The following is a 25,393-nucleotide window of genomic DNA, read 5'->3' on the forward strand; positions in this document are numbered from 1 at the left end:
ATCCAACTGATGATCGAGAAACACCGGTCAATTTTAAAATGTCAATTTGTGACAATTTAAAATTGTCACAAACTGAAAGATTTTGAAGAAAAATGTTTTCGATTTAATATTTGTTTACTCCGATAGAAATTATAACCAATATTTATTACCATTACAATCAAAAACAGCACATTAGCTTCCGTGTGCAAAAAAATTTGTCAAGTAGTTTTTGAGTAATTAACGATTAAAAGGTGCTGAATTTCGTCGTGTTCAACCGATAATGTAAATGAAAGTAAAGATAGCTAATCTATTACGGTTCAAAAGTCATAACCATGAAAGTTTTAAACCCCCTCTTCCCTATACAAAGAGGTTTTAAACTTTTCATGACCATAACATCTAAAGCACATGTAAATTCTTTACGAAACTTCAAATTTGTCAATTAATATTGATTTGGTTTAAAAATTACAAAAGTATTCTTCAAATGTTTATGTCCGACAATTTGGGGCTGGCGACTTTTTTTTGTTCTTAGTCTTTATTCACAACCTTTAATAGCTGAATGTTTCCAGTTAATTTCCTGTCATTTGTAAAACAACTTCTTTCTTTTTGTTTTAGGTTCAGCAACGTAATAGCCAATATCCTTATAAAAATATATATTTAAGGTAAAACCAGTATGAAACAAAAAGAAATGTTTTCAAAGTTTAACTCATTGATCATTTGTATGCAATTAACTGATTATAAGCGAATAAAAGTTCCAAATTTGTAAATTATACAAATATCGATTATTTAGGGATTTTTTATTTTTTTAATGAACTTATCTTATTTAAAAATTTAATATTTTTTTCTTTAATTTGAAACATAAAAGAGGTGACTGAGAAAAAGCTTATTTTTAAGAAATGCACTTTTGACAAGGGTTTTCCATAAAGTACGTACGCAGGTATGGAGGAGAGGGGTTACCCAAAAATCTACAGATGCGTGCGAAGAAAGAGGGAGGGAGGAGGGGATAGGGTAAAGGAAGGGGAGAAGGTTAAAGCGGCAAGTAAGTAAGCGATTAGACTATTTTTCGTTCTTAATCTCTCTTAAAGTTGATTTTTTTTTTTTAGCAAAGCATCGAATTTTTAAAAACGAGTTTAAAAAACAAATACTGTTATGAAACATCGATACTTTGAATAAACTAAAAGTTTTGTTTTTAATGTTTTGAAAAATTTATGCAGTTTGGGAAGAGAGGGTTGATTTTGTAATAAATAATGCTTACGTACATAGAGGACTATTGCATAGAAACAAACTATTTGTGTCTGTTCCCATGCTAAGCCAACAATATCTTCAGATATTATTGGCTTAGCATAGGAACAGACGCGAGCTGTAATTAAGACTAATCCAAAGTAGCATTTTTCTTTGATCAACATTTTTGCGTACCTAAGTACTAAAACGCAGAATAACTGAATTTGAACTCGAATTGCATAAAAAATACAAGTTTTAACATTTAGTTTGACACTCCAACCAATTGTGCTATCCACATATATATATATATAGTAATTCACATATATAGTAATTCCTCACTTTAATTATATGTGTTCTCAATTTATTTATATTTATTCATTTTTAAATATACTATTTATATAAATAATTCAATAATTCAAAAAAATATTATTTATATAAATAATTCATATTTTATTTTCAATATCTATTACATTATATGGGAACTCACGTTTGCAAGACATTTTCAGAATTTGGTTGATATTATCATTAATATATCTATAACCATTTAATAAAAAAACATGATTTTCGTCAGTAGCAATAGTGTTCAGCTCATTTATATCAACTTCATCTCCAACTCCAATGCATATTATGCTCGATTGTTTCTTTAAAGAAAAAGTTATAAGAGATTAAGCAAACAAAAAATAAAATTTAATTTGAAAAATGTTATTTATATTCACATTTTTAGGTTTTCACGAAATTCAAAAAAAACCTTTATAAGACGAGCTTCAGACAGAGTTAAAAATGGAAATGTACTTCGACCATCTGTTACCACAATAACTAGCTTGGAAACATTGACTCTCAATCCACATTTCCTACAAAACACTTTTCTACGAGTTAATCGAAGCGCCAAATCGGTTCTTGTTTTACCTAAAAAATTTCGAAATTTATCACACTGTTTTAAAAGGTTTAATTAGAAAACTGATGATCATTTTTCTTTTATTCCATTTACAACCACCATTTACATCATCATTCGCAGGTTCATTCATATTACAACATACATTTTAATTGACACCATTACTCACAGCTTTAATCATACTATCATTTACCCTTTCATTCACACCAGGAACCCCAGCGTTTCCACCTGTCTGGGTATAACCTGGGCAATCTAGGTTTTATGTTGAGTGTCTGTTTATCCAGGTAAAACCAAAATAAATTTGGATTTTTTTGAATTGGATTGCAATTTCATCTTTTTAAAACTAAATAATGTATTTACAATAATTGTTACAATAATAAAAACGATTACATTTAAATACTTAAATATATATATATAGAAATATAATTAGAAATAAATAATTATTTTAAGTAGCAGCTCTTCTTTATTTTTCTAGTTTAAATGAACCTTTCCCATAAATCGGCAAAAGCGCAATGCATTGTGGTAGTTGGGTTCATTTAAATCAAAACTAATGTCAAAAAGCCTAATAAATTTTAACAGTGGTGTTCAATTATGTGAAAACAGTGAGATTGCACTTTGTGAAAACAGTGAAATTGAACTTTTTAAAAATAATGAAGATAAACGTGAAAATACTGAAGGTGAACTTACTATTAAGGGAGAAGTTAAACTTTGTGAAAACAGTGAGCCACTGTTTTCACAAAGTTCAAATTCACTGTTTTCACAAAGTTTAACTTCACTCTTTTCACAAAATTCGATTTCACTGAGGGAAGTTGAGCTCACTTTTAACAGTGAAGTTGACTTCAGTTCAAAAAGTGGTGGCTGTACTTGTTGTGTACCAAACTGTTTTAATAATCCTAAGCGTAATAAAAACTTATCATTTTATGTTATACCCAAGGAAAAAGTTTTAAAACAAAAAAACTTATAAAACCAATGTTCCAACAATTATTCCAAAAACAATTAAACTAACTGCTCTTGAACCAAGGAAAACTAAAAATAACCTTCGTTTAATACATAAAATAACACAAATACCTTATAGAGAAGAACTGTCAACTCCCGTTTTAAGCTACAAAGAGAAATTAAAACAAGAAAATAAAATTCTTAAAGATCAATTTGAGGACATTATAAAAGAAAAACAACAGTTAGGAAACACTCAAAAAGAAGCTATATGTAAGCTCAATGAAAAAATACTTCTATCACAATTTACAGTTGAAAAGTTTCAACATAACGAAGAACATTTCAAATTTTACACAGGTTTTGAAAATTATGAACTATTTAAAGTAGTCATGAAGATTTTGGAACCAGAAATATATTCACTCAATTATTGGGGTTCAATATTTTTTATTGCTGATAATTTAACTGAAACTTCTTCATCTAAAACAAGAGGAAGATGACGTATATTAAATGTTGAAGAGGAATTTTTTATGGTGCTAGTTCGACTACGTTGCGTCTTTCCTATAGAAGCTTTAGCAATACAGTTTAATATTTCATCAAGCACTACCAGTAGGATATTAATTACTTGGTATGATTTTTTGCACATAAAATTTAGATCAATTCCAATATGGCCAACAAAAAAACTAGTTAATGAAACAATGCCTAGTTGCTTTAAAGATGTATACCCTAATACTTGTGTAATTATAGATTGTACAGAGATTTTTACTGTGATGTCAACTAGTTATCTCACTCAATCAGCAATGTTCTCAAAATATAAACATCATCACACACCAAAGGGTTTGATTGGTATTGCACCAAGTGGTGCAATTACATTTGTTTCTGATTTATATGCAGGAAGATCAAGCGTTAAACAGATAACAAATCACTGTGGCATACTAAAATTATTAGAAAAAGGTGATAGTCTGATGGCAGATCGAGGTTTCGATATCGTAAAAAAACAAGAAGAATTGCATCTGTGCGAATTCATGTTGAACGTGCAATTGCAAGAATCAAAAACTACAAAATATTACAAAACACATTTCCACTTTCAATGGCTGATGACATGAACAAAATATGGGTCATAGTTTGTTATTTAGTTACTTTTCTACAACCTCTAATAAAAGCTGATAGCAAATAATGTAACAAGACAAAATAAGAAAAGTTTTATAAATATTTTGTAAATTTTATTTTACTTTAAATATTTCTGTTGACATAAATTTGAAATAAAATTTTGTTAACTCTGGAAAAATAATTGTATTCCATAATTCCGCATCATAATCTATTGTTTCGATGTGCAATGATTTTTCTGTGTACACAATAAAATCAATTGTTATAGTTTCTGTTAGTGCCATAATGCCTTGACATTGATAATAATATTTTTAACTTTATTTTTAATTTTGGAGCACAATTGTTAAATTTCATATAAAAGTTTTTATTTTGACACGCTTCTTCAATTGTTAAATGCTTTTTTGAAGAAGGACATTTCACTTCAAGTACTTTTTCAGTGTAAATTACTCCATCAGGGCTACAACCCAACCAAGAGCATTTTGGGTTTATATATATTTCCCCACATACAGCTTTCTCCTACTTTGATATTTTTAGTTTGTAAAGCTTTTTATAAAAATGGATGTTGGGTAAATTTTTGGGTAAAATGGATGTTAGGTAAATTTTTTTCCACCTATTTATTACATTACCAAAATTTGAAGTTGTCAATCGTTTGCATTTTTCTCGATACCATAATGTACTTTCAGATTGCTTAACTGTATTGTATTCAATATTTTTAGCTTCCTCAATATCAACAATTAAATGCAATTCTACAAATACTTTTTGTTCAGAGGCCAAACAACTAAATCAATCATATTTTTCAATTTGTCAAATAGAGTAATAATAATCAATCTGTCATCTTTTTTACTAAAACGTTCTGCAATATCATTTTCTACAAATGTTGACAGAGATGAACTATAAAAGAAACATGCCTGAAAGTTATTATCACGAATTATTGAAGATATATATGTCCCCTGGCAGAGATTTTCTAAACCTTCACATAGTGTTTGAAGTTGTAAAGATGAAGTTTCATAACAACTTGGTAATGAATGGTGTTTACCTGCTCCTGAAACTAAAGGTCTTTTTCGGGTACTATTTTTGTCTTTAAAAGCATCAGCTTTTTCAAAATTTAAGTTTGAAAACAAAATGCTTCAGAGTTTGATGATTCACCTGGCACATGCCATATCTGTAAAACATCGGTACATGTTTCGGTTTCTGGGACCACTTTAATGTCTAACTCTTTATAGTCAACTAGTTGATATAGTGATGCAGCAACATGCTTACAACAGCCCCTCCACCAGGTTTACAATGGCATTTAGCATAAAGTATTTCACCAGTAGACTGGCACAAGTGTATAAAAACTTTGTATCGTTACGTTTCATAGAAGCAGCAACATTAGACTTTACAATAAACAAATTTATGGAAGCTTTTACATTTGCTTTAACACATACATTTCTTGACGTAATTTTCTTTAAATAAACGATAGCCAAGAGTTTGGTGCTTATTGGCTCCTCTTTTACAATTACCAATATATATAGTATCATTAACAAGCTATTTCTTGATAAAATTGTGAGATATATTTGGTAAAAGTGAAATGTCTCTTGACCAAGTTGATATACTCTTGTTTATAGATTCTTCTTTGTTGACAGCAATAAGTTCATCATGCTTAAGTTCCCGAAAAACAGCTTTAGATGCCTGACAAGAGTTCTAAAAAGAACTAGCATCAATTTTATTTTCTAAAGTAGCAGTAAAAGAACTCATCATTAAAATAATATTTAATTCCAAATGCTTTAATCAGGTTGTTTTGATTTAAATGAATACAACTACCACAATCCATTGCACATTTGCCGATTTATGGGAAAGGTCCATTGTCTTAAATATATTTTGGAAATAAATTATTTTAAGGAATATACTTAATAATGGATTTACTAACAGATATATGGTAAGTCTAACATCCCATCTCAAATTCATGGAACTGATTACCTCTCCCAAGAATAAGGCATAACTATTTGCAAAGAACATTTTTTCTAATTCGGCTCTTGAATTTTATTTCCATACTCTTCCTGCCATTCCAGTTAAACAGGTTAACCTGTTTAACTGGAGTGGTAGGAATATGTTCAAGTTCGCGAAGTTGTTTATAAAAAAAAAGCATTATTGTTGTAACTAAGATGAAAAATGCTAAATTCATTTTGGAAATAAACCAATAATTGCGTAATAAACTGCAATGTTTTTTTAAAGGCACGGTTATTGAAAAAAAAAAAAATTAAAAAAGAGTGCCAAATGAAATGCAAATATTTTTAGTTAGATTGGACTAACTGATTAGTTTCTTAAATAAAAAATCATTTTTTTTATTAAAATGCTATTATGAAAAAAAAAATTGATAATAGTATGCCCTAAACATTTTTTTTTTCAGTCAATGCTATCTTCCAATTAAAGCTATTATTTAAAATTCAGTTCATATTAGTAAACATTTTTAAAAATAAAGAAAAAGTAGAATATTCTTTTTGAATATTATACTGTAAAATCACCTAAGTTCGGTCATTTAAACTTTGAACATGTATCACGCATAAATAAAAAATTTTCAATTTTTTTTCCTGAAATATACAGAAAATTATATTGATAACTGATATTAGAGAAATAAAAAAATGAAAAATAAAAACTAGTACTTAATATTAAATTTAAAATGAAAACATCTATTTTGACCGAACTTTCAATACCATCTCATAAGTTCGGCCGCAATATAAATTCTCATAATGTATCACAAACTTAACGTCACAGATAATGAAAGCTAATTTTTAAATGTTGTTTTACAGTAAAATTATGATATAAATCCAGGTAATACCAGTAACTAAAAAGGGCGTCGCCCCGAGCTCAAAAAAAAAAAGTCTTTTGGGGCACCAAAGAAAACAAGAAGGAGCACGTAAAAAAATGCCTTTTTAAATATAAGTAATAGTATTTTTAATTTTTATTGTAATTAGTCAACTATTTTATTACTTTGGCCTTTATCAGATTTGCTACATCACTGGTTAATAAAATTAAAAATATATTTTTCAATTAATTTAAAAAGGTTTTTTTCAATTAACAAAAAACCACTTTGCTTTAAACGAGCTTTGTATGTTTATTGGCAATTCTTGGACGTATCGTTGACCATAGTAGAACAGCAAAATCCACACAACCAATCGTCACAGAATTCGCAACGCATCCATAATTGTCGCTGAGCTGTAATTTTATCTCCAAAAAAAATGTCACAACCTTGATATTTTTTAAAACTCAAAGAACCGTCAGTTATTTTTGAAATTATGAACAAATTTTTTATTCAAATAAAATACCATGATGTGGATCCATTATAAAAATGTCAAAATTTACTGGTAAATTTACAGGTAAAGTTTCAAGTAAATTTTAAATTTGCAACACTTATCAACATTTCACAATATTACTGCTAATTGCCTCCTTCGTTGTTTATCCGTGAATGACCAAAGTTAGAGTATTTCAAAATTTCACTAATTTTTATAAAAAAAATAGTTAATTTTCAAAAATTAATAATTTTTTTTTTGTAAATATAAATAATTTGGTAATTCTTAATAATACTAAGATTAAATTTGATCATTTACTTTAATAATTTGCTTATTTTAGATTATAATAATATGCATTTTTTCAAATTATTGTTTTGCTAAAGAATTATGTCAGCATGTTGCATAAATAATTTTTATGCAACCTGCTGAAATAATTCTTTAGCAAAACAACAATTTGAAAAAATGTTTTGCTAAAGAATTATTATTTAAATAAATCAATTCATGCATAGTTCAGTGGATTTAAACCCCAAACTCAGTCTTTTCCGTTTAGCTAGCACTTTCATGCTTAAGTCTTTTTACGCTCGCCCACACGCCAGCAAAAACTTTGGCGAGCACATAAAAAAGCGCTTGACAAAAAAATAAAACCATTTTTTTAAAATTGCAACAAAACTTTTTTGTTTATTTGTTTATTTTTTATGAAATGTGGCCGTTTTTTACCAAATTTTTAAAAATCATTTTATCTAGTATTTAATTAATTCTTTTCGCTATTTTATTTTTAATTTAAATAGCAAAAAAAAAAAATTTTTTTAAAATTGCGCTGGCTAACTTAAAAATGACCATCCCGACAGCGCTTTTTCGTGCGCTGTCGGGATGGTCATAAAATTTCAAATGGAGAAGACTGCCAGCTATGCACGAGTTGTAAACATTGATTATAAAAGAAGAGAAAAATGCTATTGCTGCAATCGTTGATGAAGCGAAAACATGGATCGAGACCGGTCTGACGGTTAGACTGACACAAAGGGGCGTACATTGATAAATTTTTTAATCAACAATCCATAAGATATTTATTTTTTGAAGTCCATTGATGCGTCGGATAAGGTAAAAGTTGCTTTTTAGATTGCTTGATGAAATCGTTGAGGTAGTTGGAGAAAAGATTGTTATCCAATTGATAACAAACAATGCCTCGGCTTATAAAACCGCTGGGCGAATGTAAATGGAGAAGAAGAAAAATTTGTATTGGATATCTTTTACAGCACACTGCATTGACTTGATGTCAATGCAAATTGATGTTGGAGGATATCTTCTTACCATGGAGTTACCCCTCAATGCTTCTGTATTTACCAAGGCTAAGAAAATAATAAATTTTATCTACGGCTATGCATGGGTTTTAGCAATGGCAAGAAAATTTACAGTTGGTGATTGGTGAAACCTGCTGTTACTCAATTTGCCACTGCATTTCTTACCTTGCAAAGCTTGGTTGGAGCAAGGAATGGACTTGAATCCTTTTTCACCTCAATAAATTAGAAAACCAGTGCTTATGCATCTCGATCATTTGGGAAAAATCTGCGCAACACTATTCTAAAAAGCAAGTCCTTTTGGCTTGGTGTTACTTATGTACTTAACAGAACAAAGCCCTTTGTTTACAGTTCTTTGAATGGTTGATTCCGAGAAGTATCGAGGGCAAATGCTCGAAATCTAAATAATGATGTTGCAAACTATCAGATTAATTGGATATTGTGGATAGTCTGTGGAATTGTCAGCTTCACACGCATTTGCATGCTGCTGCTTAAGAACGAAGAAGATGAGAAGTCCAGGTGTATGTTTATACTATTTTTAGTAAGTTAGTGATAATATCTTTTTTTTTTGGTAAGTCAGAGTATGGACCCAAGATGGGATTGCATCCACATCAATTTATTAATTTTTTATCTTTTTTATTTTCTATCCTAAAATAAGATTACTATTTTCAGTGGATTTTTTTATGAAACAAATAAACCTTTAGCTCTTGTAAAAACCTTTAACTCTCGTAAAAAGCTGTTAGAGGAGCAGCTAAAATGGTTTGTCATTATTTTTTTAGGAGAGTTTTTTTTTGCTCTCATACTAATTAACACCCATCGAGGCCTGAATATCTAAAGTTTTCAATAAGTTTTGCATTCTGGTTTTTTTTCATAAGCCTGCTTCGTTTGGTGTATCTGGAAAAGTTTTTGAGATTATCAAGTCATTTCTTTTTTTAGAGGCCAACACTCTTCTTTATTTCAAATAATTTTTAGGGTAACTCAAGGTTTTATCCTTGGAAAAAGTAAATCATTCTTTTTGAACGTTATATTTTTTAATTTTGCTTAAACTCATAAAACTATTTTTTATGTAAGATATTAAGATATTAATACTTGATAAAATTTTTACGTTTATCAAAATGAAATAATTACCCATTGAATATTTGATGTTGCTGATTTTTTTAGTAAAAGCCTCATTACTCCAGAATCTGGAATCTGAAATATTAACTCGAAGTGTGGCTTTATCAGAAAAATCAATAACTGCAAAATGAGCGCCTGTGGGGCCAAATTTGAACTCTTTTGAAAAATCTTGAACAAATTGTATTGTTTTCTTCCAATTAATTAAAGTAACACTACTCGAAGCGTCCAATAAAATTGCTATCTCCAATTCAGAAGTACAAACTAAATATTAAATATTTTATCTAATCAGTTTAAAATAAATAAGCAATAATTGTGAACACATCTTGAACAGTAAATAGAGTAACACAAAAACTGCACTCACCAGGCTCACAGATCTCTTCATTGCAAGCTCTTTCTTCTTCACCTTCACCTATACATTCAATACCTCCATTTTGGGGTAGTGGATTATTGCAAAGGCGTTCACGAATTCTAATACCACCATTGCAGCTGGCACTACACTCAGTCCACTCACTCCAGTTATCCCAGCCTCCATTAATAGGAGTTGTTTGATCTTTAAAACAAAATAATAAAAAAACTTTATTATATTATTTATGAGACTATTATTTAATTATACTAGCTTATATATTTTTACATATTATATATATTTTTTAATATTAAAGTTATTATCATAATTAAAGAGAGTTAAGATCCATTTGGATAAATGTCAAAATAAATAAAATATATATATTAACCAAATTCATTCAGAGGCCTGGTCTCGAAATTAATTCGATGTAGGGAATAAAGTAAAGACGGTAGCTTTGTTATTAAAAAAAATTAACTAAACAATATTGTCGCTGCTGCTTGTTTAGTTCCTAATTCATCATGATTAAAAACCTAAATGATTAAAAAAAATGGAAAAAGAGTGCTATGTGCTATTTTTGAGGAATTGCAAAACAAAATGCAAATGTATTTACATTATTTAAAGTTAAAAAATAAACTGAAACCTAATAGGCTATTAAATATTGTTATTGAATAGCAAACATGTATTTTCAATGCAGTATCATTTAAAATACCTAAAATTATAGCTGAATGGTCATCAAACAAGATGTTTTACATGTACACAATATCTGTAAACAAGGTATTGTTTACAGATATTGTGACCATAAAAAGGAAGGGAACTGCGGACTTCCTGAAAAGGCATAAACAATGCTACAAAGTTGCAAAATATAATAGTTACCTGGTTAAATGTTACATGCATTAAATCTATGAGTATAAAATTATATAGTAACTATTTGAGATCAGTTGTTTTACTTTTTGGTTGATTTAATTCTGAAATAGAACATTGCAGTTTTCCTGTTAGTTCAAGTAGGTTGTACTGGGTCACTTACTTTCACTTTTGTGTTTTTTAAAACACAATAATGATAAATACTAACTACAATTAAAACCATAAATAAAAAGATTTAGGCTCTATCTTGAACAGAACAGTTACAAAGTTACAAAGTGTAAGTTTTTTAAATTAACCTAAAAATCCTAAGAGTCCTAAAAATTATAAAGAACCCCTAAGAGTTCTAAAAATAATAAAAATAAAAAAAGATGACATAATTGCTATATCAACAGATCCAGAACTAAACTATTTTTAAAAAGATGTACCATTAATTGTTTAAAAATTGAATTAACATTTTAAAAAATGGCTGTTTAGTTGTGACGTGTTTACTTTGTACTAATGAAATTGAAATTTGAATGCAAATCATCTGTCTGTCAACATTTACATTATAAATACTCACAAAGAACTGCTTTTGTTTTATCAGATTATATTTTCTTTAATACCTCATTATTAGATCCGATTATACTTCACATAGATGACACTAAAATTGAAAACATTGACTACTATATCAATAAACTCACAGAAGATTCAAATGATAATAATACTTGACGAAAAAATAACACTTTTAAAAATAATACCAAAGTGTCATTAATATCATCCCAAATAACACTGAAAATACTGATGTACAAAGCACTTATGGCGGTTTAAATGGCATAGTATATTTCTCATTAATAGAGAGCTTTTTAATAATGGTATTGTAAATATTGGCCTTAGTAACCGCATGGCTCTAAAATGATGTGGTATTAATTACATAAGCATAGAACAAAACACAAAAAAGTAGCATGATTACAGAAAACATAAAATTGTTTGACTATCTAATTTACTTGGTTATTTTGGGAAACTTTTAAAGTTTTATATTATATTGGAATGTTTTTTAAAAATAGAACATCTACACCAGGCCTAGGCCATTTAGAAAATATTCAAAATTGTAAATTATTTGAAAACTTTTTTCTAAAGCAAAAGTTGAAAAATGCCTATACTTTGTTAGCCTAATCAACAATAAATATGGTTGTAGCACTGATATATTAGGTCCATCAAGAAGTGTGTTAGACTAGAAAACTCAAGATTGTATTGATTGTGTTGGGCCATGAACAACAAGTAGAAAATTTTCCTCAATTTTATGTTCAATGCCAGCAACAGATTGAGTGAACAGGTGCAAAACTTTACGTTTTTAAATCATATTTGCAAGAGACCAATACATCAAACATTTTTAAATTAAACAAGATGATACCTTGTTAGTAATTGTTGAAGAAACAGTAAATTCAATATATGATTGGAAGAAAATGAAAAACTAAAATTATCTTGAAATCAAGTTTTGCAATCTAACTTTGTTATGTTAAAAGTCAAATTTGGCAATCTGGTTTTGTTATGATAAAACCATTATTGAAAATTTATTTAAAGTTTGTTCCCATTGTAATTATTTCGAGATAAAAGCAATTTTTATTTTTTAGCTTGTATATTTGAAGGGTTTTTTTTATAATTTTTATAAGTATTATTTTCTCTTTGCTGAATTGTATTTTTGTTTCAGCATATGACTTTGCTTTTAAGATTGAATCAGGTTTTATTTTGGCTAGTCAGTTTTTTTTGCATCTTTTTCTATTTGTTCAAATGGAATAACAATGTCTGGCAAATTGTTTGTATTTTATCTCTCTTTTTATAAACTTGTTTAAAACAACTTCATATAGGTTTTTTGTGCACTTTCTGATCTTGGTAAATGATAGTATTTGAGTAGACCATTCGAATCTTTTGATTTAAAGTTATTTTAAAGCATAAAGCAGAAGCACAATACAATTAAAGCGTTTTTAAAAATCTAGACAAAAAAAGTATAAATATTAAGATGTAGAACACTTATTGATACTTTATCAAACTGAGAAGCTACTATTTTTATTTTTTTCCCTACATTGTAAACATAAGTGTGTGGACCGCGTATAAATATATATTTATATATATATATATATATATATATATATATATATATATATATATATATATATATATATATATATATATATATATATATATATATATATATATATATATATATATATATATATATATATATATATATGAACCTAAAAATATAAAGAGAAAAACCTGAAATAAATTTAGAAACATTTAAGATCAAGATGCACAATTGCTGATGACTAAACTGTTAGATGACTAGTTTTTTAAGTTTAAATATTACTGCTCCAAGTGAAACAAAATTCTCATTTATGACTCACTAAACTATTTATTTCATTATCATTAGAACAATTGTTGAGCAGCATCAAATCTTGGCGTTAATGAAAACTAATTTATGAATGAAAAAATTATAAGTAAAAAAATTTGAGACCAATAACCCATTAAGTTGGATTTTTGGGTACCAACCTGATCACCTGTCAACCAGAAATCTGGTATACAAAATTTCAGTTTGGGTTTTGAAAATATAAATAAAAAATTACTAAAAAAAATAAATTTCAAAAATTAAAAACAATGATAATATATATATATATATATATATATATATATATATATATATATATATATATATATATATATATATATATATATATATATATATATATATATATATATATATATATTAATGATAACATTTTATAAAATATTTTTACATAGTTCAAAGTTCAATAAGTTAAAATGGCAATCTTAAATTTAAAAAGTTTGAAAGTTAGAACTATGGTAATTTCAAATAAATTCTTAATTTCAAAAATCTTTTGTTGGAGATTACTGATGCTGCTAACAATCTATTAATAATCTATGTAATCTAATGGCTATTTATTATTGCAAGAAATCAACGTAAAAATTGATTTTGCTGATTGCGAGAAATCAACGCAAAAAGTTGCTGTCAGATGCTAAACTTCATTATTCTCAGTTCACTAAATCTTATATCTTATCTCAGAAGTTAGGCTCTAGAAACTTTTGGAAAATCTTCAACAGTATTATTAACAAAGGTAGATCTAACATTTTATCTTTTATTCATGGGACTGATCTTACTACCTCTCCCATAGATAAGGCTGAACTATTTGCAAAGAAATTTTCTTCTAATTCAACTCTCGAATCTTATAGCCATTCTCTTCCTTCCATTCTGATTAAACAGGTTAACCCATTGTTAGACATTCAAATCACTCCAGCTTTCGTTGCTAAAGTCATATCTTGATTAAACTCTTCTATGACTTGTGGTTCAAACAGCATTCCTGTCATAGTTATACAAAATTGTTCTCCAGAACTCTTTTCAATTCTCTCTAAACTATTTAATAAGAGCTGACTAAGTCTTGTTTTCCTGCCTGCAGGAAAATGGCATCTGTTGTTGCAATTTTTAAAAACTCCGATGAACATTCTGACCCCTCCAATTATCGTCCAATCAGTCTTATTTCTGTTATTAGCAAGGCCTTTGAGTCTTTAATAAACAAACTTCTCACATCCCATCTTGAGTCAAATAATTTACTGTCTGACAATCAATATGGTTTTGATCCTCTCCCTCTACGACTAACATGCTAACTGCTGTAACTGAAAGATTTTATCGTGCATTAGATAGAGGTGGAGAGGCTAGGGCTTTTGCTCTTGGCATGTCTAAGGCTTTTGAAAAAGTTTGGCATTCTTCATAAGTTAGTTTCATATGGTGTATCTGGGAAACTTTTTGAGGTTATCAAATCGCTTCTTTCTAACTGCTTTATTAAAGTTGTCCTTGAAAGCCAACACCCTTCTTTATTTTCAGTATCTTCCTGACAACCTTACTAATCTGAATCTAAAGTTTGCTGATGACTCAACTTTATAGTCCTGTCTTGACAAAAAGTCTACTCTTTTTGATCGCTTAGAATAGGCAGTCAATCTTGAATCTTATCTCACTTTTGGGGATCTCACAGATTAAGGCTCACAGTGGCTTGTAAATTTTAACTCCAACAAAATTCAGTTATTTACAGAAAAAACAACTATTGTAGTACTGTTGACATTCCTATATTAATGAATAGCAACCCTCTTACTGAGTCCTCTTCTTTACATCTTTTTGGATTATAGTTTACTATTGACTTTTCATGGAAACCATATATACAATCAATTGTTAAATTAGCATCTGCTAAGGTCGCTTCTCTTTATCATGTTTGCCATTTTCTATCTCCTGATACCATTATCTACCTCGAAAAATCTCTTATTTGTCCCTGTATGGAACACTTTTGTCATATTTGGGCTGGTTCTTCTAATGATGCTCTTTCTTTTCTAGACAAGGTCCAAAAACACATTGTAAACATAGTTGGACTCGCTCTATATGCTAAACTTGAGCCTCTTTCCTATCATCGTAAAGTTGCATCTCTTTCTCTTTTCTACAAATACTATCATGGTTGCTGCTCAAAGGAGCTATCATCTCTAGTTCCATCAACTAAAACTCATTTTTGCTTGACTCGTCATTCAGTGAAGACTCATTCTTTTATTGTATCTGTCCCTGCATGCTCTTCAAACTTTTATTTGTCTAGTTTTTTTTCATGCACCTCAAACCTTTGGAACTCTCTCCCATCTTCATATTTTCCTGACTCATACAACCTTCAACTTTTCAAGTCTTATGTCAACCGTTTCCTTGTTCTATAATTCTAATCTTTTTTCCTAGTAACTCCCATCTTAATAGTGGTTGTTAGCAGCCTTGTTGGGAATGAATCAGAATTAAAAAAAAAATCTATTTTAAGTAGTTACAGAATTAAGAGTGAGGTGAAATAAAAAAATTAATAACATTGTTTATATCAGGGTACCCCTGAGTATTGGGTGGTTTAACTAAAAAAACAAACAACTCAAAACCAGTTATAGCATTAAACTTTTTGTAAAGAACTTTCTACCATTTTATTTATCAGAATACACATTGATTTTTGCTATAATTAATTTTTTTCATATGCAGATACAATAAGTTCTCAAATAAAAGGTTGGTTAAAGAGTTTTGAAAGTGACACCTTTTAACTAGTACAGGAATTGTGGTTGGTGATGGTTAAATTGAGCAAACTAAAGTAAAAATTGCTTGAACCTTGGGAGGTATCTCCCAAGAGAGAAAACAATAATGAAAATATTTTTAGAGATACTTGTGTCAAAGAAACTTATAGTAAAACACTTTTTCTAAATAAATATCAACTTACTATCAATACATGATACTTTTAGTATTTTGTTCATTTTATCATTCAAGTAGCTGTAACTATTTAATAAGAAGACATGGTTTCTGTCTGTAGCTAGACTCTTCAGCTCTTCTATGTCAACTTGATCACTAACTCCAACAGATATTATTGTTAAATTGTTCTCAACCTTTAAAAAGATATAATTTAAAAACTTAAAGAAGAAACTTTTTATATATATATATAGATAAATCATGTACAATTTAAATAAAAAACATGATATAAGTATTAATGTATGATGGTGTAAGTATAAGATGCAGTAGTGATAGAGAACTCGGTTCATAAGGAAGATTTTCTAAGTTTGATCCCAACCATGTCCCTGGTAGTGTAGCACTCAACTTGTTGCTCCATGCAGTGGCTGTGTTTAACAAGATATGTGTTTCAAAGTTAATCAATCAAGAGAGGGTTGTAACCACAATTAAGTAACCTCCTTAACTGCAATAGCATTTTTGGCCTTGAGGAGGTGAATAACATAAAAAAAATAAAAATAAAGTATAAATGTATGATGGTGTATGTATAAATATATGATGATGTAAGTATAAATGTATGATATGTAAGTATAAATATATGGTGGTGTTAGTATTAATTTATAATGGTGTATATATAAATGTGTAAGTAAAATAAAGCCATTCTAAAATTCTGTTGTAAAAAGTTTTATACTATATATATAAAGTTACTGAAGAATGTGTGTAATATAAAATATAGGTTGTTACTAAAGAAAATGTGTTCTATTACATTAGATGTTGCCAAAAGTCATTACTAAAATAAACCACTTACATTACAATTGTACACATTTTTATATATTTAAAAAAAAGTTAAACAACCTAACTAGAGAGAAAAAATATACCTTTATTAGGTGAGCTTCAAATTGTGTTAATTTTGGAAAAGTACTTTGACCATCTGTTAAAACTATGAGCAACTTGGGAATGTTATGCTGCAAACTGCATTCATTACAAAATACGTGCTTTCGGGCTACTTTAAGAGCTAAATCAGTTCTTGTTTTTCCTAAATGAAATATCTTTAATTTTTAAAAAAGAAAATCAAAAAACATTTGAAAAATGTACAAGAAAAAGAATCAAAAAATAGAAAAAGAATGTTTTGATGAATTTTTTTTATAAATGTGAAAAAAAACAAAGATATTATTGATTAAAGTTTTTACTTTAAATATATTTACTATATAAAACATTTATTTCAAACTTGATAGCGGTAATAGAGAAATCCAAAGCAGTAAAATTAATTAGTAATAAAATTCAAAAAAAAAATTTTTTTAATTTATATTTACCTACCGGGAAACTGGTTTTTTTGTCATCGTAAAATTCGTCATTGTAAAATTTTTTCATCATAAAATTCCCGTATATCAGATCATAAAATTACAAAATTAAAAAAATTTATATCTCAGTGAATTTCAGTCCAATTTTAATGTTATTTGTGTATAACACATGAAAAAACTGGGAAAATGATTGGTGTCAAAAAATCAAGATTAAACTAGGGCCGACAACAGCTGGAGCCTGTGGGGCTGTCCCCAGACTTTTTTATTTTTTGAAAATTTCAAGTAATATTAAGTAATAATACAAAAATTAGAGAGAGAAAAAAAAATTTCCATCTACCAGGGAACATGTTTTTTTTTAAGATATCAGATTGTAAAATTGACATTAGTCAAATTTACTATTTTTAGTTTAGATTTTTATGTTATTTGTGTCTTAACAGATACAAAACAGAAAGAAAAAAAAAAAAGGCATTAAGATTAGCTATTTGTTTGGCAAAGTTATATATTCATGTTGAAACATATATTTACAGTAAAAATAATCAAATCTTTTTTAGAGGGCAGCTTAGGTATTAATAGTCTAGCCATCCTAGTCCTGACGAACCCATCTCTTCTCTCAAATCCACAAGCAGATGCAGATTGAGTTGGAACTTCTTACTCCCATATTGAGTTGGAACTTCTTTCTTGGCTTGAATTGAGTGTCTCCATACTCCGAACCTTTCCGTATCTCTTTGATGGTTTTAATGGCAAACCTCTTAGATTCCTTATCTGAGCTTGCTATAAGGAAAGAATCAAAGATTCAGAATGAGCAAAATAAGCTCCATTTTTTATGTATGGAGTAACAATTTCTTTTGTCGCATCCTCCTGTTTTCTTAGCAGTCTTAACAGTGTTACTATGTGTTTTGGGACCTTAACAATACTGTGTTTCACATTGATATTATACCACATGTGAAAATACACTTGAACTACCCATTTTAAAATTAAATGAAATTTTCTTAGCACATCATCAGTAAAGCCATGGTCACTCATATAGAGAAAAATAATAGCTTCTCCAGTAGTAAGCCATCTGCTATGGGAAAGATTGCCACACTTAGCTATTTTAAGATTTGGGTCCATCTTGCCTTTAGTCAAACATGTAATCAGTTTATTGCAGAGAGATGAATCTGTTGACATTGAACTTAGAACTTTTTCAGGGATCTGGATTAATGGTTCCGACTGCACAATAGGTTCAGATGTATCAAGTCTTTCCATACTGTTCACTTTTGAAAGAGCTTTTCCAATTGGTCCAGTGAAACCAACATTTGAATTTGTGGGTCCATCCAGAATGACAATAATGTGCCTCAAAGGAAGCTCATTGCAATGTAGCATACAAATAGACAAAAAATACTTCTTACCCAACAATTGGTCAAGATTTGTTGACAAACCTCCATTTTTCCCTGAACCAGTTACAGCACTTTTGAATCTCCTCTTATTATTTCTAGAGATTTATGTACTCTCCAAATAACCATCCAATTAAATAGTCCAATAGCTGCTTGTTTAGCAGACTTATTGGGAGGTATTGCCTTCATGGGTGTAAAATGTGTAATATAGTGACCATCAGGTTCAGAAGTAACACTAATGTGTTCTTCTTCAACAACCCTTTGATGAAATCATTATGCTACAGGGTTGTGTTTTAAAACTTATCACCAGTTTTTTCTCTTTTGTGTTTTAAATCATCCCCAGTTTTTTCTCTTTCAGCTTTTAACCAAATAAGTTCACTTTTCGGAATCTTTATTTTCCTCGGACAGGTACACTAAATATGTGCCAAATCTAGACAACTATTTAATTTTGAGTACTTTTCATTAAATAAAGTGATTTCACATTTACAAGATTTAATGTCAACCAATTGATCTAATTCGATTTCCCAGATAGAAACAATTTTTTGGGCTGCTTTTCCTCTAGAAATATCACTAAACTTATTCCAGGCTAATTCTATTTTCTGTGCCAAAGATATCTTGTTTATTACCACAGGAAACTTAAAAAGAGCATTTGATCTTGTCCACTGTTGAAGAACCAAGTCTGCTAATTGTACACTAAGTTTTCTTACAGAAATCAGCCTCTTTAAAAATAAAACAAACAATAAAAGGTTTGGCTTAGTGAATATAAATAAATATAAACAATATTTTTGCAATCTTTAGATGTGACTTTTCATTACATACTTGTCAACATCATGTTCAATGTGCAAATATTCTTTTATTAAAAGACCCTTCCTCAGGATATCTCTAATAGTATGCACTTCTGAAGAATTAAGATCATTACTTCCACCCAAATAGAGTGAAAACTTTGATTCTTTTTTATCCAAATTGAATCTAGTAATTTTAGGAGCACTCATTCTTCCTGTTAATATTAAATAAATACTAGCAATTAACAAAACTGGAAATCAACCAAACCATAAGTAAAGCACTTTTGTACTGCGTATTCATGTATGAGGTACATGAATGCACCATACGGAAATAATTTATTTAAAGTTTTATTGATTGTATGAATAAATAAAAACGTGTTTAAATACAAAAATATTTCAGAGTGATGTATTGTATTCTTTCCATACATACAGAAGAGCACATTAGTACAGAAGTGTACATTATGTACATTGTATGCAAAGTACACTTTTGTACTAATGTAATAAAAATAGACAATAATGTACATCTCTGTACAATGCAATAAATGTAGAAACAACTATTTAAAAATAACCTACAACTTTTCAGAACTTTGCATTTCTAAATATACAGGCAACGTGGTTTTCAAAGTTGGGGGAGCACAATCGTCAACTACAAAAAAAAGGTCCTCCATATCTAAATCATAAACTTCTAAATCATAAACCATATAAACTTCAAAACCTTTATTTAAAAAAAAAAAGTCCTTTATAGAAATGTGAGGAGAAGGAGGAGGGGGGCACGTGACCCCCTGATCAGCTTCATCAGCCCTGATAAAATCTCAATTTTTCAATGCCAATCATGTTACTATTAATTTATTATTTGTTAAACACAAAGAACATCAAATTTGAACTAAACTCACTAAGGTTTCTAAATTTGTGAATTTTTATGATCTGACATCTTCCTAAAAAAACAAGTTCCTCAGTAGGTAAAAAAAACTTTTTTGAATTTTTTTTTTGTATTTTTATTTATTATATATATTGGCACATTTTTGTTTTAAGTGACATACCCTAAAATAGAGTGCTTAATGTTTATAAAAGAACAGAGCAATAATAAATTAGTAGAAATTTATATATATATATAAATATATATATATATATATATATATATATATATGCGGTAATGCCGCATATATATATATATGCGGTAATACCGCATTATATATATATATATAATGCGGCAATATATATATATATATATATATAATGCGGTATAATGCGGTAGTGGTGTAGTGGTAAAGCGCTTGCTTCTTAGGCGAGAGGTTCCGAGTTCGATCCCCACCACGTCCCTGGTAGTACCGCGCTCAACTTGTTTCTCCGCGCAGCGGCCTTGTTCCCTAAGGTTCGTGTTTCGGAGTTATAGAGTTGAGAGAGGGTTATAACCACTAATAAGTAGCCTTCCTCATCTGTAGTGGCCTTCTCGGCCTTGAGGAGGTGAATAACAAAAAAATAAAAAAAAAATAAAAAAAAATATATATATATATAATAGTAAAATATATATATATATATTTATAATATATTTATAATTGCTCTGTTCTTTTAAGAACATTGAGCAAAATTGTTTAAATATATATATACATATATATATATATATATATATATATATATATATATATATATATATATATATATATATATATATATATATATATATATATATATATATATATATATATATATATATATATATATATATATATATATATACACACACATTTATATATATATATACAAATAATTTTAAATTTGTTCTACAAAATAGATTGCTTAATGTTCTTAAAAGAACAGAGCAATAATATATTAGTAGAAAATCCCTTGTTAAACTTTTTTCACTTTACACTGTGTTTCATCAATTAAGACTCATCAGAAATGAATGTTCAAATTAATAAAACTTCAATTTATACCAAAAATAAAATTACAGAAAGTCATAAATGTCTTAACCACTGTAATTCACACATTTGCGGAATATGCTGACACTATTATAAAAAAAAGATATATAGGGTAACGAGGGCAAAATGAGACACTTAAGCACTATTTTATCTAATACAGGCCGTCTAAGAACTTTCAAAAAAAGAACTTGATATTTTACAAATCTTCTACCATCCTACTATAACATTACAAAATATGAGTTGCAAAATTGCAGTGGTTTGGTCACCAGAGATCATTTATTGATCACACCTATCCTGTCTCATTTACCCCGCTATGTGGGGCAAAATGAGACAGATTTTTTTATTAGGTAATTCAAATAAATAATGATAAGCAAAACAGATTTTTAAGAGATTTAGAAAGATAAACATTTTATAATGTAATACAGCTAATAATATATAATCAAACAAATATAATACATCATCAAACTGTCACTAGTCAATCATATAACCAAACACACTGTCACTAGTCACATAAATCACAAAATGCTTCACCAGTATTTTGAAATTAACAACAGTCTGAATGAGCTCAACTTGTATATTTTAAACATTAATTCTACTTCAATACTTTTGCAGCCATACAGTTTTCAACACTTAAACTTTCAATTTTCTTTCTTTACCCTTTTCTAATGCACATTTATTTTCAATTTTTGTTCTTTTAACTTTAATGATTTTTCGGAGGATTCAAATAGTAATTTTCTATAATGTGATGTTGTTATTATCTGATTTTTCTCCTTTTCTTGGTAATAAAGTGATCTTTGAAATAGGTAAAATATTAGAAAAGCAGGGTATTACTACATTAAAATCAATATTTTCTGAACATCCTGATAACGATGGCAATAAGGTGCTTGAATTAACTTGTGAATTAATTTTATCAGGTTTATGTTAGTTGGCATTAGAGCTTTTTTCATTATTAAACTTAATGTCTGAAATTATATCCCGACACAAAAGATAAATTCCAGATATACGAAAGCCAGAACAGGCAACTTCTACAGAAGCAGCTTCATGATAGGCTTTAAAGAATATATCTATAAGTTGAATATTTGTTATTTTTGTCCAGGATGCTCATGAAACCATGATCCACATTCTATATTATAAAAAGTTTTAAGCAGTTTCAAACAACAGTTGTCGCTACACCTTGTTCACCACTAGTTACAGAAGAAACATAATGTTTTCCGTTTATTGTTTTAACTATACTATTTTCCCTTTATTGTTATAACATATGATTTATGAGCAGTTGTAATGCTTGATTCATCACAGTTAAATATTTGATGAGGTTCAAGCTTGTACTTTTTCATAACAACTTCTATATTATTGAAATAAATGTTTACAGAATTGCTTTTTAAACCATAAACACGATTTAAAGACAACCCTTAAGACTTTCTGATTGAAAGGTCTGGATGTCTCTTTAAAAATCTACTTACATTACCTCTTCCTGCAAAACCATTATATTTGTTAAATGGATGAACTATTTTATACTTTTCAACATACTGGAAGACAACTTATTGAATGTCACTTATAGACAATCCATTTCTTTTATGTAGTTAACTAATTGACTTTCAGTATCATCTGGCAAAACTTTTTTAAATGAACCAAGTGATTTTTTATGTATAATATTAGTCTAAAACCTTTAATTTTCTTTAAATTCTTCTGTGTAAAACATCTATTTACATTAAATGTCAAAGCTGCTTTTCCCAATGAAATTTCTTTTAATTTGAACATAACATACTCTGCTCAGAAAAATTGCCACATTTAATTTTTCTCTTATAGTTTCTAACCATATTTAACTTTCTAACTAAAAATGGCTGATATCAGCCAAACAAAAAAAACCAAAATGTCTCGTTTTGCCCCGCAACATGTTGGCATCGAACTTTTGTAATTTTCTGGCAATTTTGTCATAGAAATAAAATACCAATATATGGAAATGATGAAGCAATGCCTAAAGATGATGATAAAACACTAACTTTGGATATAAAAATTTTTCCACTCCATAAGTTAAAAAGAAAAATTAAAACAACAACACATTAAAATTCGTAATTGTCATAGAGCCAAGAGATGAAATGGTTGTCGTTCTCTTCATCTTCTTTATTTCAAAGTGACTCAAGATATTTTTTGTAACACTAAATAATTTAAGAACACAATTAAACTTTAATAAATCATTAATACAATAAATTGTGTGGTTAAGATCATTATAAATGTAATCTATCTCATTTTGCCCCATCTTACCCTATATATATATATATATATATATATATATATATATATATATATATATATATATATATATATATATATATATATATATATATATATATATATATATATATATATATATATATATATATATATATATATTAAGGTGGTCCCCTAAAATAAAAGTTGAGAAATTTAAAGTCTTACCCTCATATCTTATTCCTTATATTAAGAAAACATTACATAATTATTTTTAGCTTGATATTGTCTTTCTTAGGTGTGCCACATGATGTTTAAAAATCTCAATTTCCTCAACATTATTGTTATAAGCTTTTAATGATATTTTGTTATATCTGAATTTATATTATCAATTTAACCCATTTAATTCGCAGTGTTGTTGCACAACAAAAGTCAATATTAGTACAGTTATTAATATTAATACAGTTTAAAGACTTTTTAGAAATAATAATCACAAATAAGTCCTTCAATTTAAATCGTTTTCCTGTCGGATAGGACAATGCTTTGCATGTAATTTATAATTCAAGTTAAAAAAGTGTAGCCGTTTGTATAATTCTAAAATTTTATATCTAGTGAAGCCGTTTGTATAATTCTAAAATTTTATATCTGTATTTTCATATATATTTTTGTCTATAAAAATAAAATATTGTAAATTAGTTATTATTATTTTACATACAAACATAATTTTTTTTTAATTACAATTTACATAGGTAAAAAATATTACTATGTTGTTGTGCAGCAACATTGGGCAGATAAGGTTTTAAAGAATTTTTAATTTTTATTGCTTAAAACGCTAAATACCACAAAAACCAATGATGAAAACCATAAGGGTCAATAATTTTTATAATAAAAAAAGATTCAAAACTGACAATGGTGAACAAGGAATTGTTAATTTTATTTATCTTCCTGACACAGAACTAAGTGAACTATTTGAAAGTGAATCAGAAAGTTATGACAGAAACACTGACATATTTAAACCAGAAAAACCAGTACATTACGAATCAAACAATCAAGTTGATTTTTTAATTGAATCAGAAAATGAAATAACAACTGAATCAGAAAATCAATCAACAAGTGAATCTAAAAATAAATCACCAAGTGAAATGAAAGCTTTTGATAACCAGAGTAATCATTGTGTAATAAATAAGTCTAAAGAAAACCAAGAAATAATATAAAAAAATGTCATAGCCAAAATAAAAGTAGTAAAAGGCAAAAAAAAATGATTAGAGATGGCGCAAGTGATTACCTCACAATGTTGATTCTAGTTTCAAAGGTGAAGAATTCAAAAAGATTCCACATTTGGAATGGACGCCAAGACAATACTTCAATGAATTGAACCAGACAAACTTATATTCTATATAAATGATAGGAAAACCTGTGAATACCAATTGTGACAAAACTGAACAGTTTATTGGTATACTAATTACAATTGGATTTCTAAAATATCTGCAATATAGTATATATTGGTCTCAATACATTAAATGTGCAT

The 25,393-nt window shown here is 28.2% G+C and overlaps 1 protein-coding gene across 1 annotated transcript in view; it reads right to left on the minus strand.

Moving 5' to 3' along the window:
- Positions 1-1,611: 1,611 nt before the first annotated feature.
- Positions 1,612-25,393, minus strand: part of LOC101238626 (uncharacterized) — a 144,805-nt gene continuing 121,023 nt past the window's right edge. Inside the window, exons 27-32 of the mRNA XM_065794620.1 lie at positions 17,161-17,318; positions 16,281-16,443; positions 10,168-10,356; positions 9,819-10,067; positions 1,946-2,103; positions 1,612-1,838 (exon numbers count right to left, since the gene is read on the minus strand). Of these exons, the coding sequence (XP_065650692.1) occupies positions 1,641-1,838; positions 1,946-2,103; positions 9,819-10,067; positions 10,168-10,356; positions 16,281-16,443; positions 17,161-17,318 (1,115 nt within the window). The 3' untranslated portion in view covers positions 1,612-1,640. The remainder of the gene's footprint in view (positions 1,839-1,945; positions 2,104-9,818; positions 10,068-10,167; positions 10,357-16,280; positions 16,444-17,160; positions 17,319-25,393) is intronic.

Source organism: Hydra vulgaris, chromosome 03 (assembly GCF_038396675.1).
Source record: "Hydra vulgaris chromosome 03, alternate assembly HydraT2T_AEP".
Taxonomy (NCBI): Eukaryota; Metazoa; Cnidaria; class Hydrozoa; order Anthoathecata; family Hydridae; genus Hydra; species Hydra vulgaris.